General features: G+C 36.6%; 1 protein-coding gene across 4 annotated transcripts; it reads right to left on the bottom strand.

The window, feature by feature from the left end:
* Positions 1–177: 177 nt before the first annotated feature.
* LOC100263874 (RNA-binding motif protein 25) lies at positions 178–12,297 on the bottom strand. 4 transcript variants are annotated; one of them, XM_019220343.2, is made up of 8 exons: positions 11,657–12,297; positions 9,925–10,184; positions 9,627–9,779; positions 8,861–9,275; positions 7,986–8,678; positions 7,285–7,874; positions 1,082–1,342; positions 178–452 (listed from the first exon to the last, which is right to left on the bottom strand). In XM_019220343.2, the coding sequence occupies exons 1-7, from the start codon at positions 12,168–12,170 to the stop codon at positions 1,091–1,093; spliced, it is 2,877 nt and encodes a 958-aa protein (XP_019075888.1). In that variant the 5' UTR covers positions 12,171–12,297; the 3' UTR covers positions 178–452; positions 1,082–1,090. The 4 variants fall into 4 exon arrangements, with proteins under 4 accessions (XP_019075888.1, XP_002264457.1, XP_019075891.1 ...); XM_002264421.4 differs by lacking the exon at positions 178–452 and having other exon boundaries at positions 914–1,342; XM_019220346.2 differs by lacking the exon at positions 178–452 and having other exon boundaries at positions 914–1,342; positions 10,331–12,260.
* Positions 12,298–15,231: the final 2,934 nt, after the last annotated feature.

The following is a 15,231-nucleotide window of genomic DNA, read 5'->3' as shown; positions in this document are numbered from 1 at the left end:
GGTTAAAGATTTTCCTTGCTGGGATTCATTAAATATAGATGGAACCTTTGTACCAGCCATTTGCAGGCGGGTAAATACAGATTTTTAGGATCAAGCAAGTTATCAGTAATTCCCAGCCTTGGTCATGGTTTTGGTTCGATGGGTGGTGGGTCGAATACGACAATACAATATCTGGAATTATTAAAGAGCGCATGAGTGCGCGCGCGCGCGCACACATATATATATATATATATAAGAGAAGCACTACAAAGAACCAAACTATTTTGTTTTGGCATTTTCGCTGAATTAGAAGTCAGTCAAAAGGGTATATAGTGGCCAAAACCATGCGGGGACTGCCTCTACAATTAGCGGATCAATGTTTGCCAGTTCTCATAAAGAAAAACGTTGGCCGATAAGTCACTTCCATTCCTGGGTGAGTCCGCATCGAGGGATTTAAGACTCGAGACCTGAATCTGGAGACAAGAATAACAAATTAATTTCAGAGCCTCCTACATGCTATTCTCAGGAACCGAGATGAGTAGAAACCTTGGGCGAATTAAAAATTTTTTACTAAGTGGTTATACAACAATCTTGACACCAACTATGCTATTAGTTAATCAATGAGGCACCCGGTTCTGCACCTCATCTTTATCCAACTTGCAACAAACCCCAGCTTTCAAGTTGGCCTCGGTATGACACTAAGCTTGAGATAGGCAAATTCTCAAGTTGCAAGGGCTTATGCTATGATACGACACTTAGATGTCAGACTTATCAGACCTACAGACATCCACTGAGCATGAAAAGATGCCTGATTGAATACAAGTGTAGTTATCTCAATCAAGCACCAGTTATATGATATATGGATGAGGCACCTTCTGCACACTGAAGTGCATATTTGCCTACTGCCACAGGCCACAAGCATACACGACAAGAGTGGAAACAAAAATGGACTCTTGTATTTTGAAACAATACACTTGAAGTACAATTTCAAGCCTGATGAAGGCGTTTTCTTCTAGGATAACAGGATATGACATTGAAACAGCAACCCAAGGGAAAAAAAAATTAAGAATGTTTGTCCTGCAAGAAGAAATAACAAGCATACCAGGTCCTGTCAAGTTTTTGACCTCAAAGAGAGACCTGTCTCTACTTTCTTAATTTCAAAGATAAGCATCCTCCACATCTTGAGCACAAACATTTCTGCTTCATCATCTAAGATGGATTGAAGTAGCTCCAGCATTTGGGATGCCTTAACATGTTCTTGAGTGCTGGATACAATGTAATCCACAAGCGTAGCTTCTTCCTCTCCTAAAAACTCTGTAATCTTCTTTGAGATCCAAGGCCTCATTCTCTCATGTAGCTCATGCTGTAGAATTTCATAAGACAACAATGGTGCCATATTTTAGAATATATACAAATAATCCAAACTCATCAATACCATCATTAGCAATGAGAAGTATCTTAAACTTGCACAAGGCCTGAGTCCTAAAAATCTTTTTTTTCATGAGGCTCAAATCATCAGAACAACTAGCAGTGTAAGAAATTAGAACTCCTTAAGCTACTTGGTCCAAACCGAGGACCAAAAGGTTTTAGTAATTCTCAATTTTAGAAAGTGAACTAGAAATCCCAGCCATCTTAAACTTATAACTGTGATACTGTACCCCATTATTTGCCCAGGTGTGGAATTAATAAGATCAATGGATTTCAGTAGTTATCACTTGTAAGTATGAACAATGCAAGAAGGAGATGCAACATATAAAAGCAGGGAAGAAATTGAGAAAAAAAAGAGTATGAGAGAGACAACTCTGCCCTTTGACAGGGCTTAAAATTATAATCTGCCTGCGAATCGGACATTGCAAAGAAAAACTGAAATTTTCCAACAGACACTGGAACTAAGGTTTAATGGAGCTCAAATTGTTTCCAAGTTTCTGGATAAGTTAACCATACCTCTGCTAGCACAAAATTAGTGCAGGCATGTAATGTAATCAAAATAATGCTCAAGGAGAGTGAGAGATGGTTATGGGGTGGGTGCGTGGAAAGCAATCAAAAAAGAATGGGACTCTGTGAAGGGCAGAGTACGCTTCTCTACTGGCAATTGAAGAAGGGCCAAGTTTTGGAAAGATAGATGGTATTGTAACTCATCTTTGAAAGAATCTTTTCTGTTGTTCTCTTTTGCCACAGCCAAAGATGCATGGGTTGTGGATGTAAGGGAGCAGTATGGGGAAAGTGGCTGGTGGAAGCCTCGGTATTCTGAGCAGTTTCATGAATGGATGCTTGAAGTAGTGAGTCTTTTTCCAGAAAATCCAAGCTTGCTCAATTAGGAGAGAGGAGGATGATAGTTTTGAGTGAAAGGAATCCAAGGGTAGCAATTTCTCCATTAAATCCTTCAACCTCTCTGTAGTCCAAGGAAGAAGTGAGCCTTTCCCTGTAAGCTATGTTTGGAATTCTTGGGTTCCCACAAAGGTGAGTTTTTTTTACTTGGAAAGCATCATGGGGCAGAATTTTGATGATAGAGCAACTTAAAAGAAGGGGTTGGAGTATTCCAAATAAGTGCTACATGTGTACATCGGACCTTTTGGATGGAAAAAATCAGAGTGGCCTTTGAAGATTTGGAAAAAACAGAACAATCAAGTAAAATATCATTTATGAATACTTTTGCAGAATGGGTTAAATCATACGTTGATGTTAATCCCATGCCCTTGATAGGTTTTGAAAGGATTAGTTCTAAGTATGGAGTTGGCAGAGGGGGTTTTTTTTCTGTTCCTTCCCTCTATATTCATCTTGCCTGTCATTCAATGCCATTTGCATACTTTGCACGTACTTTGCTGCTGTACTTAAATCTTTATATATATATATATATATTCTTTCTTGTTGCCTATTAAAAAAAACAAAAGTAATGTAATCAATATAGGGGGTCCTTCTGGTAGGGTACATTGCAAAGATTGTTATAATCAACAGAAGAGTTCACCAAGTACATTTGTCTTCATTTCCAAACTGATTAATGGTTTTAAAATGAAACCTAGGCTACCCATAGACTAGGTGTAGGCAAGTAATCCATATTGGATCCTTTTACTAGTATATATTACAAATATTGTATTGATCTTCATAATTTCAACAAAATATTTGACATTACAAGGTTATTACTGCTTCATGGATGGTACATGTTACCCTTGTTTGATGCAAATAATGGATAGTATTTTTTTTTTTATTAGAAACAAAAGATATATTGATAATAATAATAAAAGTACAAGAGAAGGATGAGAGTTTCTTCCCACAACATACAAAACCTGATCAAAGTAAGACCAGACAACTCCACTATACAAGGAAAGCTATACACATTTTTTTTTATTGGAAACGACACAGAGATATATAGGAAAGCTATACACATAGGCATCCACAAAATATCTCAAGAACCCAAATTACACAAACTATCTCAAAAACCGGAATTAACTCCTCTCCCTATTATCCACCATTTTTGAATCACAAATTGAAAACCAACCAAGTTAAATAACATTAAATGGAACTCCTCTATAAGTGCTAGTACAAAAGACCCAAAGGGAAGAGTTGGAGTGAAGTAAATCCCACATTCCTTCCATTCTCCACTTTTCCTCAAAAATCTTAACATTTCTCTCTTACCACACAATCCACAGTATAATAAGGCAAGCAATTTACCAAAGAATCTTGCTTTTGATTGAAGTCCTTAGTCCTCCAAATGAGATAATCATATCTCCAATACTCCTAGGTTGAGTTCAATCCATCTTGGCTAGACTTGAGAGCTTATGTCATGGCCCCAAAGTTGGCAATATAGAAAAAGACGGTCGATCAATTCTCTATATCCTTTGCATAAAATGCACCAATGAGAACCAAGGGATTTGTACCCCTCTATCTTGAATTTCTTAGATACTCTTTATTGTGGCTAGCTTTGGACTTTTTTAGGTTTTTTCTATCTTAATTGGTGCTTGCTTTGGCATATTTTGTGTATACTGTCTATATACGTAGGGTGCAGTGTGCCCCCTCTTTTTGGTCTTTCTTAATACACATCTTTGTCTATCAAAAAAAGAACTAAGAGATTTGTAAAGTCTTCTCAATTAGAGCATGTCAATGGAATTTACCTTCCTATGCACTACTAACCAAGCAAAGGTCTTGATCTTTGAAGGGGCTTTTGATTTCCAAAGAAATTTGATTAAAAGTTACAAGAAAGGATTTGAGAAATTGGACAAGACCAAGAAAAAAGATTTTATTGTGAGTAAACCTAAGGAGGATAAAGGCAATGCCCTTGAATATGCAACAAAAGGAGACAAATGCACTGAATTAAGTGAAGACATGAACCTTTCAAGAAATTTTTCTTTGATAAGTGAGTCTTTCAAGAAAATTAATTTCTATATCAATGAGATTGTCTCAAAAGTTAAAATTTCAAAAGGGTGGATAGGAATTACCAAGGACAGTTGAGATGATGAGATTTTTCATTGAGATAACTCTATAAAGACCTGAAAATTATGAACACATAAGTAAACCATAAATCTTCCCAAAATCAAAATCTCTCCCTGTTTCCCATCACAAAACGGATGTATAAGGAAAAGTCTTGAAAGACTTGCGCAATAGCCTTCTAAGGACATTTGTGTGACTATCTTACCAACATGTTGGCATCTTATCCATTAGGATGTATCCCATAAATGGACGCGATAACCCGATGCCATAGACCACAACTTTCCCTAGGGAACCTCCAAAGCTACTTCCCTTAAAATAGCACAATTTCTCAAAAAAGTATTCCCAATCCCTAGAACTCCAAACTCTTTTGGCCTACACACTACATCCCAACCGATAAGATGATCTTTCTTACTCTCCCCAATCCTTGACCAAAGAAAGTCCCTTTGCATTTTCTCAATCTTTAAGGCTATTGATGTTGGGATCTTGAAAAAAGAGAGGAAATAGGTAGGGATGTGATACAAATATGACTAAATTAAGGTTTATCCCACCCACCCCCCAAAAGACAAAAAAGCCTTTTTTCACCCATCCAACCTCCTCGAAATTGTATCAACCATTGGATCCCAAAATCGTATCATCTTTGGATTCCCTCCTAAGGAAAGATCCAAATAAAATAGGCATTTTTTTATAGGAAAAAAATATTGATTCTATTAACACCACCTAAGAAAAGCGCATAAAGGCATACATGATATATACAAAGATACCAAACGGCCAAAATAAATACATAAATAAACAAGGCAAGGGGCACACAAAAAACAACCACCATGGTTACTTTTTTTATGAGAAACAACAATGTAATATATTGAATTAGGACTCAAGAAGTACAATAAAAGGATGAGGAATCCTCCCACAAACAAAAGCTAAACAAAAGGAATACCATAAACCATCTAGTAAATACAAAAGACAACCTCTCCTTACTAACCCACACCTTTGGAACTACACACCGTTAACCAATCAAGTTGGACCACATTAAGGGGAATACCCTTAAAAGTTGTGGTGCAAGAGACCCAAAAATAAGCAGGAAAATGAATGGTATCTCAAAAAACCTCCAAAGTCTGCCTTGTCCTCAAAAATCCTAACATTTCTTTCCTACCACACAACCCAAATTAAAGTAATACAAGCGGTTTGCCACGATACTAGGCCTCTCCTAGAGCTTCCCAATCCCTTGCATGAAATGGTCATCATATTACAAATACTCCTTAAGGGAGCCCAATCCATCTTGGTCAATCCAAATAATTTGTACCACGGCCCCAGCGTCAAAAGACAATGTAAAAGAGATGATTTACCGATTCTCCATGCTCCATACATAAGTTACAGATATAAGGACTAAGGGTTTTGTAAGGTCTTCTCAACTGTAGCATGTCATTAGTGTTTACCTTCTTGTATGCCACTAACCAAACAAAGGACTTAACCTTAAAAAGGGACTTGAGATTTCCACACAAAATTAGTAAGGAAAAAAGGAATTTGATCAGAATGATAAGACAAGACTAAAAAGAAAGACATCACTATAAATAAACTTGAATCACTATAAATAAACTTGAAAAAGATAAAGACCAAGCTTTCGCATTTGGAATGGATGAGGATAAGTGCAAATGATAAAAAGAGGGCATAAGTCTTTCTAGATCTTCTCTCTCAAAATCAAAAAGATTAAGATGGAAGTTCAAGTTCCAAGAGAAAGGATAAGTAAACCCAAGAATTGAAGAAACAAGAAGGTTTCTAATTATGACTATTCTGAATAGTCTTGGAAATTGAGAACCCAAAGGTTGATCCCCCCACCACAAGCCTACCCAAAAACAGATTCCCTCCCCATCTCCCACCACAAACTGAGTGTACCTTGTAAAACCTTGAAAAATCCGTGCAATAGCCATCCATGGGCAATGACATGACCACCTAACTATACTATTGGCATCCCATCCATTAGTATGTACATGCTTAGAATAACTTGATGGCACAAAGCAGAACTCCCCCTAGAAAACCTCCACAACCATTTCCTAATAGAGCATGATTCCTTAGAGAAATCTTCCAAAACCCCAATCCCCCTTCCACCTTAAGCTTACGTACTAAATCCGAGCTAATAAGATGCTCTCTTGATCTCCCTAACCCCAAACCAAAAAAAAAAAAAAAAAACCCTTTGCAATTTCTCAAATTTTCCAACCACTGCAATGGGAATCTTGAATAAGGATAGGAAATAGCTAAGAATATGGGAGAGAACCACCACGCCTTACACAGAGCCTAACCGCTCCACAAAGTCCATCATGGACAAGGAGCAATCACCTAAAGAAACTATGACCAATTCCAACAAGATATACAAGAATGTTTAATTGCTTGGATAGTATGCACTCAATAGTCAAAGTTTTCAATTTATCTACTTATTTACCTATAAAAAATAAAAAATAAAGAAAAAAAAAAAAAAAAAAGTATGCACTCAATAGTCATGGTTTTTCAATTTCTCATGTTACAAGTTAGCCACAACCTTCTTCCACATTACATGTTCACTTTATCGAACATCAACATTGGATTCCATGTTGTTTTTATTGGTGGATTTCACCAATGATTTTTATGTAAATTATGAATGCTATTTGCAAACACCCCCCACATTTCATTGATAAATGTATATATTAAAAGGAGGAGCTAAAAGAGTGTCCCAAAGTATACAGGAACATTTTTCTCCATATATATATGCATGTGTAAAATAGATAAATCAATAATTATCTCAATAGAAGTAGTCTTGAATATCACAATCACTCCAGAGGCAACATGTTTCAAAAGTACAAGTTAAGTAACTAGGAATTTAGAATCATGGCCTGAGTTAACGTTGCTTACCTTATCATACACGCCCCAATTTATCTCATATGAGAATAACTCCTCCTTAGTCTTAGGGATCATATCAATCAATTGTTTGGCATCTAAAAGCTTCTTATTATCTGGAGTCCTCAATTTTTCTGGTCCATGTTCTCGATCCCTGTCCCGATCAAGAAACTTCTCTCTGTTCTCATCTCTGGCACGATTAATATCCTCATCATTCCTATCACGGTGGCTTGACCTATCATAAGCACGTCTATTTCTTTCTTTCTCTATATCAGACTTGTCATCTTTAACATTGGTGATGCGCTTAGCAAATTCTGCTGCTGCAACCAAATTTGATGGTGATGGCCCAGAAATGGTAGGTTGGACAGCCTGCAATTCTTCAGTCGAATAATCAATGGGAACCAGAGGTCTCATCTTTTTCTCCTTATGTGCATCATCATCCTCCTCCTCATGAAAAACAGACAGGACAGCAGTTCGCTTTCCAGAACCAACTAGACCAAAACCCAATTTTCTGGCAGGGAGATTGCTACTCTGCCGCACATCTGATGCAGCAAGCGATGCCATGGCCGATTCATCTCCAGTGCCGTTTTGTAATATTCCATCACCTGCCATACAGAATAATACTCCATTAACAGGAGGGAAAAACTACATCATGGGGAGAAAATGAAAAAGAGAGGAGAAAAGCATAAGATGACATTGAAGGGGAAAAAAATTACCAATATGGTTCTGATGACTTGAATCACCCTCATAAGCCTGTTCAACAGCTTTATCTTTATTTTGTGCATCAGTTTCATCAGTCAGAACTTCTTTTTCACTTCCGGTAGTTGCATGAAGAGCCAAAAGCTTGACTGCATTGTTTTGTTGCTCCTGCTGCTGCTGTTGCTCCTCCTCACTTGCCCTCCTATTGGTCTCAGCAATTTCTTCCACCTCTTTTAATCTGTCAGCCAAGTCTTCCTCCTTTTCTCTTTGCCTCTTCTTTCTCTTCTCTTCTACCTCACTACTCCTGCGCCTCCTTTTTCTGGAATCATCTTCGTCATTGTCACGTTCCTGATTTGAGATTTCCCTCCTCCGCTCCCGTTCCCTTTCTTTTTCCCTCTCCTTTTCATGCTGTCGCTGATACTCTTTCTCTCTTTCTCTATACTCCCACTCCTTGACACGCTCCCTATATAAATTTTCAGCCCTCTCAATTTTTATCTCTCGCTCCTTCTCTCTCCTAACTCGTTCTCGCTCCCTTTCTCTCTCAAGTCTGTCAAATTCCCGTTCCTTTTCCCGTTTTAGCTCCCGGTCTCTGTCCCTCTCTCTGCTCCTCCTGTCATATCTTCTACTCCTGTCAGGTGAACTTCTTTCAAGCCTCTCCTGATCACTTTTAGGTTTGTTTTCACTAGTAGTTTCATCATCTTCTGCTGCATCTGCAAAACATGAGCAAAAAACAAAATTGTATCAATTTTTTTGTCAGAGAGATGATCATCACAAAACAACTGGCATACTAACAATCTACTGGTATATAAGACTACACACATAAACATTTAATGACATAATAATAACAGCAGCAGATAGCAATGGTACTTCCTATAAACACCATAAAACTCACCATTTCTCATTACATCCACATCTGAATCTCTTGACTTAGTAGGCAGTTCTGAGTTTGTGTTTTCAGAACCATCTGCAGCCCCTTGTGCGGGTGGGGGAGGAAGTGGTTTTGTCTTTATCCTCTCTTCCATCATACTCGTAAGCTTCTCCAAAGCCTCACGATCAGCTTCTCTATCTTCATCAGTCACAATCCCAAAGGAAGCATTGTCTTGATTTTCTTTGTTCACCAACTCATTTCCATCCTTCTTTGAGTCCTCTAAAGAAGGCTTTAGAATTTCATTCTGCTCAACACCTGGTACACTTTCTTGCTCTTTCTCAGATCCTTCAATGTCAGATTCTTGTGGTTTCTTTGAGTTTTCAGTTTTCTTTTCAACATACCGCTCTAGATATTCTCTTGTTGCTTGATTAACATTTAACTGATCATATTTCCCCAATATGAGGAGCAGCAAAAATATAAATAATAATTAGCAAAAAAAGATCATGCAGATAATAATTAGAAGCAAATATTATTAATCAATATAATATTCTAGTAGAGCAACATCCCTCGACAGAGGCATCAGGTAATATATCCTCTCTCGCAAATAATAACCAAGTCTAATTGAAGGTTTTATCTGGTAATATATCCTATCTTGCAAATAGATTTCCATTCTGTCATCTACTTAATAGTGAAACATAAAAATACACTGGAAAAAAACAAAGATTTTTCTACAAGTTTGGCTGTATATATGATGTCATGTGAAAGAAAGCAATAAGAAATCAAATCATACCACCAGTTCCTGCCCATCAACATTGAATTTAGTCAGCAGGCGTAAAGCACGGAGAACCCCTTCAGGAGACTCAAATTCACAGAATCCCAAGCCTCTGGGAGTTCCATCTATGGGATATTGAGCATGTTTCCAACTCTTGACAGGTCCACAAACCTTCACAGAGTGAACAGATGTCAGAATTCAAACCCAAAGCTTCAAATACAGATTCAACAGATAATGCGAACAAGGGAAAATAACCCAATGCTCTAAAGTCAAGATAGCAGGAGAAAGATACATCACAAAAAAACCCCAAACTTACTTGAAGGAGAGAGAGAATAAAATCATTTTCCACTGTTGATGCTATTTTGCCAACATAAACCGTGGTTTGTGGTTTCTCTGTTGGTGCAGCAACAGGGACAATAGCTGGTCTAACAACAGGAGGCATAATTGGACGAACTCCTGGCATCCCTGGAACAGGAGGGCGTGACAGTGCAGGAAGCATCCCAATTGCTCCTGGTGGACGAGGAGGAAATGCAGGACGAACCATAGTTGCATAAGGAGAGGGATAGCGAGGAACTCCTGCACAAACAGAAAAAAAAATATCTATGCAAATTTATCAGAGCAGGTTTGCAAACTACATACAGTGATAATAGTTTTCCCAATATGAACAGATATACAGGAAAAGAATTTGACAAGAATAATTAAACGCTGTTACCACACATTACAAGCATATTAGAGATGGCAGCACAGGCATGGCAACTATCACCAGCTGAATAGATAACCTGAAGGAAACATAAGGAAAATAGCATCGAATTCATAAAATCATGGATATGTAAAGAAGGCTTACCTTATCATCCACTCGCAAATAATAGCCTCCTCAAACTATCCCATGGCACCACTTGTGGAATTTTGAAATTGACTAACATGAGACTTCCAGCATCTCATGTCGCCAAGGGAATGGATAATACAATATATTTTAATGTTCCATCATCTTTATTATATCAATTGCTATCAGCCCAATGTGCAGCATAACAAACACAAAGAAAGGAAATATAGAGAAAAAGTGTAATTGAAAGGATTGTGATACCTTGGAATACAAGGGCAACGAGCACTCAGTTGCCAACATTGTCAGCTTCCGGCAGTTCAAGACCCATGAAAGGGAAAGAATCCTTATGACTACCACAAAGTAGGAACATGACACAGGCAGACATTGTTTAGCATGGCAAATGGAAAGTATAATTCTTCGAATTTTGGAATAATGTTCGATTTGTAATTTCTGAGGCCAGTTTGGCGTAGAAACAATAAATTCTCCACTAAAACAATTTCTATTTTAAAGACAATCAAAAATACTAAGCAAATATGTGCATACCAAAAAGGAGTTGTAGATGGGGTCTCTAAGCAATATGAAGCCTTCCAACCATCGTTATCAATCAAGACACTGTAGGAGAAAACATCCTGTCATCGATACCCCTTATCTAACCAAGACGATTAGAATCTCTCTGAACCCCTCTCAACCAAATTTTTCCCCACCAAAATCAGACCATTAACCTTACGTATCACAACCACTATGTATTATAAACCATACTTTTAACTTAAAGTCACATTATTTATATCACAAAAATACTTCTTTACTTCATCTTTTAATGCTTGAATATCTTAAAGATGTGCACACAGTTTCACAAGCCAGTTTGATATTACATTCAGGAGGATTCCGAAACAACAACAATTATCACAGACAACAAAAATTCCAAGCAAAAGATGGACCCAACTGCGAGAAATTCAAAGAAAAACAAAAGTCCATTTCTTTTATTTTCTCCCAATATGTAGGTGTTTAAGATGTCCACAGAGTTCCATGTATAGATATTCAGAGAGTACCATGTACAATCAAATCGCACATAAATAATAACCAACAACTAATTATATTATCAAAATTCTAACACAATTGGACACAATCACAAAATAAGACCTAAAAATAACAATTCAAAATTCCGCCATAGGCTACAGAATAAGAGAGTTCAAATATCAAGATAAATACAGAGAAGAGAACCCACCCGGAGGAGGCACAGCCCCTTGAGGACCAGGTGCTGGAATAGCAGGATAGCCATTCGGCACAGGCGCGTACGGTCTCAAAGCTGGGTTTGGAGGCTGCCCCGGCGGAGGAATCTGATAGGACATCATTACCGGCACAGGACTCACTCCCGGCGGCGGAACATTAGGGTTCTGAAAATTCGAATTCTGTAAGTTAGCGTTGGGGACGGGAGAGAACTGCGGGGCTAGCATCTGAACAGGTGGCGGCGCCGGCCGGAACGAAGGTGCTGGCGGTAACACGACGCCCCCTGACGAGATCGGCGGTGGCGCGAACTGTTGGATCGGCTGGGGTACCGAAGACATGAGCTGTGAATTGGAATTAGGGTTTACTGTAACCGGTGTAGCCAACGACGTCGTGGTTCTTGAGGGCGATGGTGTTACGGCGGGTGGCGCATCCAATTGAATTGGCGGATTATCAGGTTCGGATTGCTGAGGATTTTGTTCAACGGTTGCAGAAGTGGTGGAAGGATCCGCCATGGAAGGTGGTGTTCGAGAGAGCGATCTGCGCCTTTCGGTCTGATATTGCCCTAGAAAGGAAGCCTGGTTTGTATCTAGTGATAGGTAGAGATCTGGTGTGTCGTCGGACCACACTTCATCTGGTTTATATCTAGTGATTGGTTGAGACGTGAATCTAATGTACACCACTAAACGTGGGTCAAAAGGATTGTTGGACTACTGTGGGTTTACCTGTGGTTGACTTGTAGCTGATCTTGGCTCTACAGGTCCAGTACGGTCGAGGCATGGCGAGTTCTCTTTCCATCGAATCATTACCACTGTCATTTAATTACGTTAATTTTTTTACCATCTAACAAATTTTTTTCCGGTATTTCTCCACAAATTTTTAAGAATATAAAGATTTTTTACCATTTATTTATTTATTTTAAATATTTATCAACAATTTTTTAAGGATACAAATTAAAAAAGTTGTCAAATGTAATTATACCATTAAATTATTTTATCAAACATATTTAATTTATTTAATAATTGAAATTAAATTATTTTATTATTAAATTAATTTATCAAATGTCCACTTAATAATGAGATGAATTATGATTAAATCATGATTTGAGTATATATATATTAAATCATGATAAGTGTTAGTAATGAATATTAAGTTATAAATAAATAATTAAAAAACTTAAAATATTTTATCATTTCAAGGAGGCCTTTTAAATTAATACATGAATATTAAGTTATATACAAATAATTAAAAAAAATCAAAATATTGCATCATTTCAATTACGTATCATCCTAATAAAATATTATAAGAGTAGAATATAAATGTATTAATATTTTTATTTTATTAAATAAAAGTATAAATAATAGAATTATTTTTTAGTTCAAAATTATTTATTAAGAAATAATTGAGTCATTATATATATAAAGAGGACATATATTCATTCATACAACAAATTAATTTTGTCTAATGAACTCTAAGCATAAAAATATAAATAATTATTGTCTAATTCTGTCTAATTTATTACAAAAAATTGAACATAAAAACACAGATATTTGAATATGAAAATAACTTTTATTGAAAATATACCTTGATTTACAGAGAGTTGTTGATTACAGACTCATTGACAACAGAGATATGACTAAGGAGATGAATACAAAGGACTAGATTTTTTGAAGAGAATATTACAAAAGCAAGAGAGAGAAATTTATAAGCTTGCACTCTTGAGTTTTCCTGACTCTTTCCAACTCTGCCTTGTAAGGAAGTTGGCTTCTCTATCTATAGATGAAGAAATCGGACTTGAGTCGGACTTGACTTCCATGCTTGAAAAATTCTTTGAAATCCGCCACAAAGTGGTGAAAGAGTTGGAGCTTTGGTTCTTGAAATCTGCAGAAGAAGAAAAGTTTTCTTTTCCTTGTCAGATGTCTTCAGAAGATAATAAATTCACTTTCTTTTCTCTTTCTCCACGTTGTTTTGAAAGTCACATTGGTAGACAAATAACACTATTTAGTCACTATTCATTACTATTTGAATAGTTTTTTTTTTTTTTGCGTTTTATATGCATTCTTCACAATTTCTTCTTTACATACTTTTCACAATTTTATTTTATTTTTTACTGGATAAATACAAGGAGACAAATGTACAAAGATACAGTTGTACAAAAAAGTCTTAAAATCTTTTGTCTGGATTGACCCATAGGTCATCCGTAAATGATTAACTAAAAGTCTATGTATGAATCATTTGATAAAGATATGTCTTCAGTTTCTTCATTTTTTTAACAATTGTCAAACTGCTTGAGAGTTTGAATGAGTCATTGACGATATTGCTCTAAATCAGTAGCAACGGCTAATGAAGCTTGACATTTGCCTTTTAAAATTAGGAATTCTTCCTAAGTCGGTCCTTGAGAAGAGCTTGCTGAATCTTTTGAATTTGATGATCCTGTCCTTGAAATTATTTGTAAAATTTTTTGTTGACATACAAAATCATGATTGAATTTGTCCCACCATTTGATGTTGAATTTTTTAGAGGGAGATAATGGAAAATGATGAGGTTGCTCTTGATTCTTGATAATATTCCATGTGAGAATCCATGGAATTCTTAATCTGGAACAGAACGTCAAGAGTCTCAGTTGAGAGATAGATTGGGATGAAGTCTTGCTCTTGTAGAAGTGAATTTTTATTGAATTTTAGGAGGAAATATGGAGTCTATTAGACCAAAGAAAGTCCACCATTTTTTAAACCAAGTAGGAAATTTGTTATTACAGTTTCTTGAAAATTGGATGAACCAAGAATGATGGTAACTTTGCAAGTAAAACATATTGTACCAAGCATCCATATAATCTATGTAACTGTAGCTCATGGGATGGAAATGTTTACTAAACGCCTTGCAAGTGAAGGGTTTTTTATTCCAGTCAGCAATGGTCATGACTTTAATAATTTGACATTTAGAAAAGGCAATCCTTTGAGGATTGTTTTTATCAGTGTTATGAGTAATTTCAATTGAATCAGTGTCCACTAAGATGAACTCATAAAATTGACGAGTTTTCAAAGGATCATTGGAATTATAGTTGGCTCATTAAGGAAATATATAAGGAAGAATTTTAGGAATTTCTTCATAATTGAACTCTAGCTCAATGAAAGCAATTTCTAAGGTTTTGAGTTTTTTTTTTATATATTGACTAGTTGGAAAATAAGGAGAATGAGAATGTAATGTTGAAATAGTGTTAGGACTGGATTGACTCTGAACATGAATATTCTTAGATGTTGATTTAGAAGCTTGAATGAAACTTTTTGAAGGTTGAAGATGAGGAAAATCTGGACTCAGAACTTGAAAGGAATTTGATGTTTGTAATGGAAAAGTATGACAAATACTTGAAAATTTTGAAATCATTACATATGAAGTTTTGGTTTTTTTGGATGATGAAGGAAGCTGGGGCCTAACGGGAGTGCCCATTAGGATGGAAGAGGATTCTTATCCTACAAAAACTCCCGAGTAAGGAAGTAAGGAAGCCTGGAAGGGAATTCAACTTTCCCCTAATAAATTCAATTTCAAAATCAAATTTTGAAAGTAAAGTTTGTCATC

This window comes from Vitis vinifera, chromosome 1, assembly GCF_030704535.1.
Source record: "Vitis vinifera cultivar Pinot Noir 40024 chromosome 1, ASM3070453v1".
Classification (NCBI taxonomy): domain Eukaryota; kingdom Viridiplantae; phylum Streptophyta; class Magnoliopsida; order Vitales; family Vitaceae; genus Vitis; species Vitis vinifera.
Note: the sequence above shows the minus strand (reverse complement) of the source record. Positions and strands in the feature narration are given on the sequence as shown.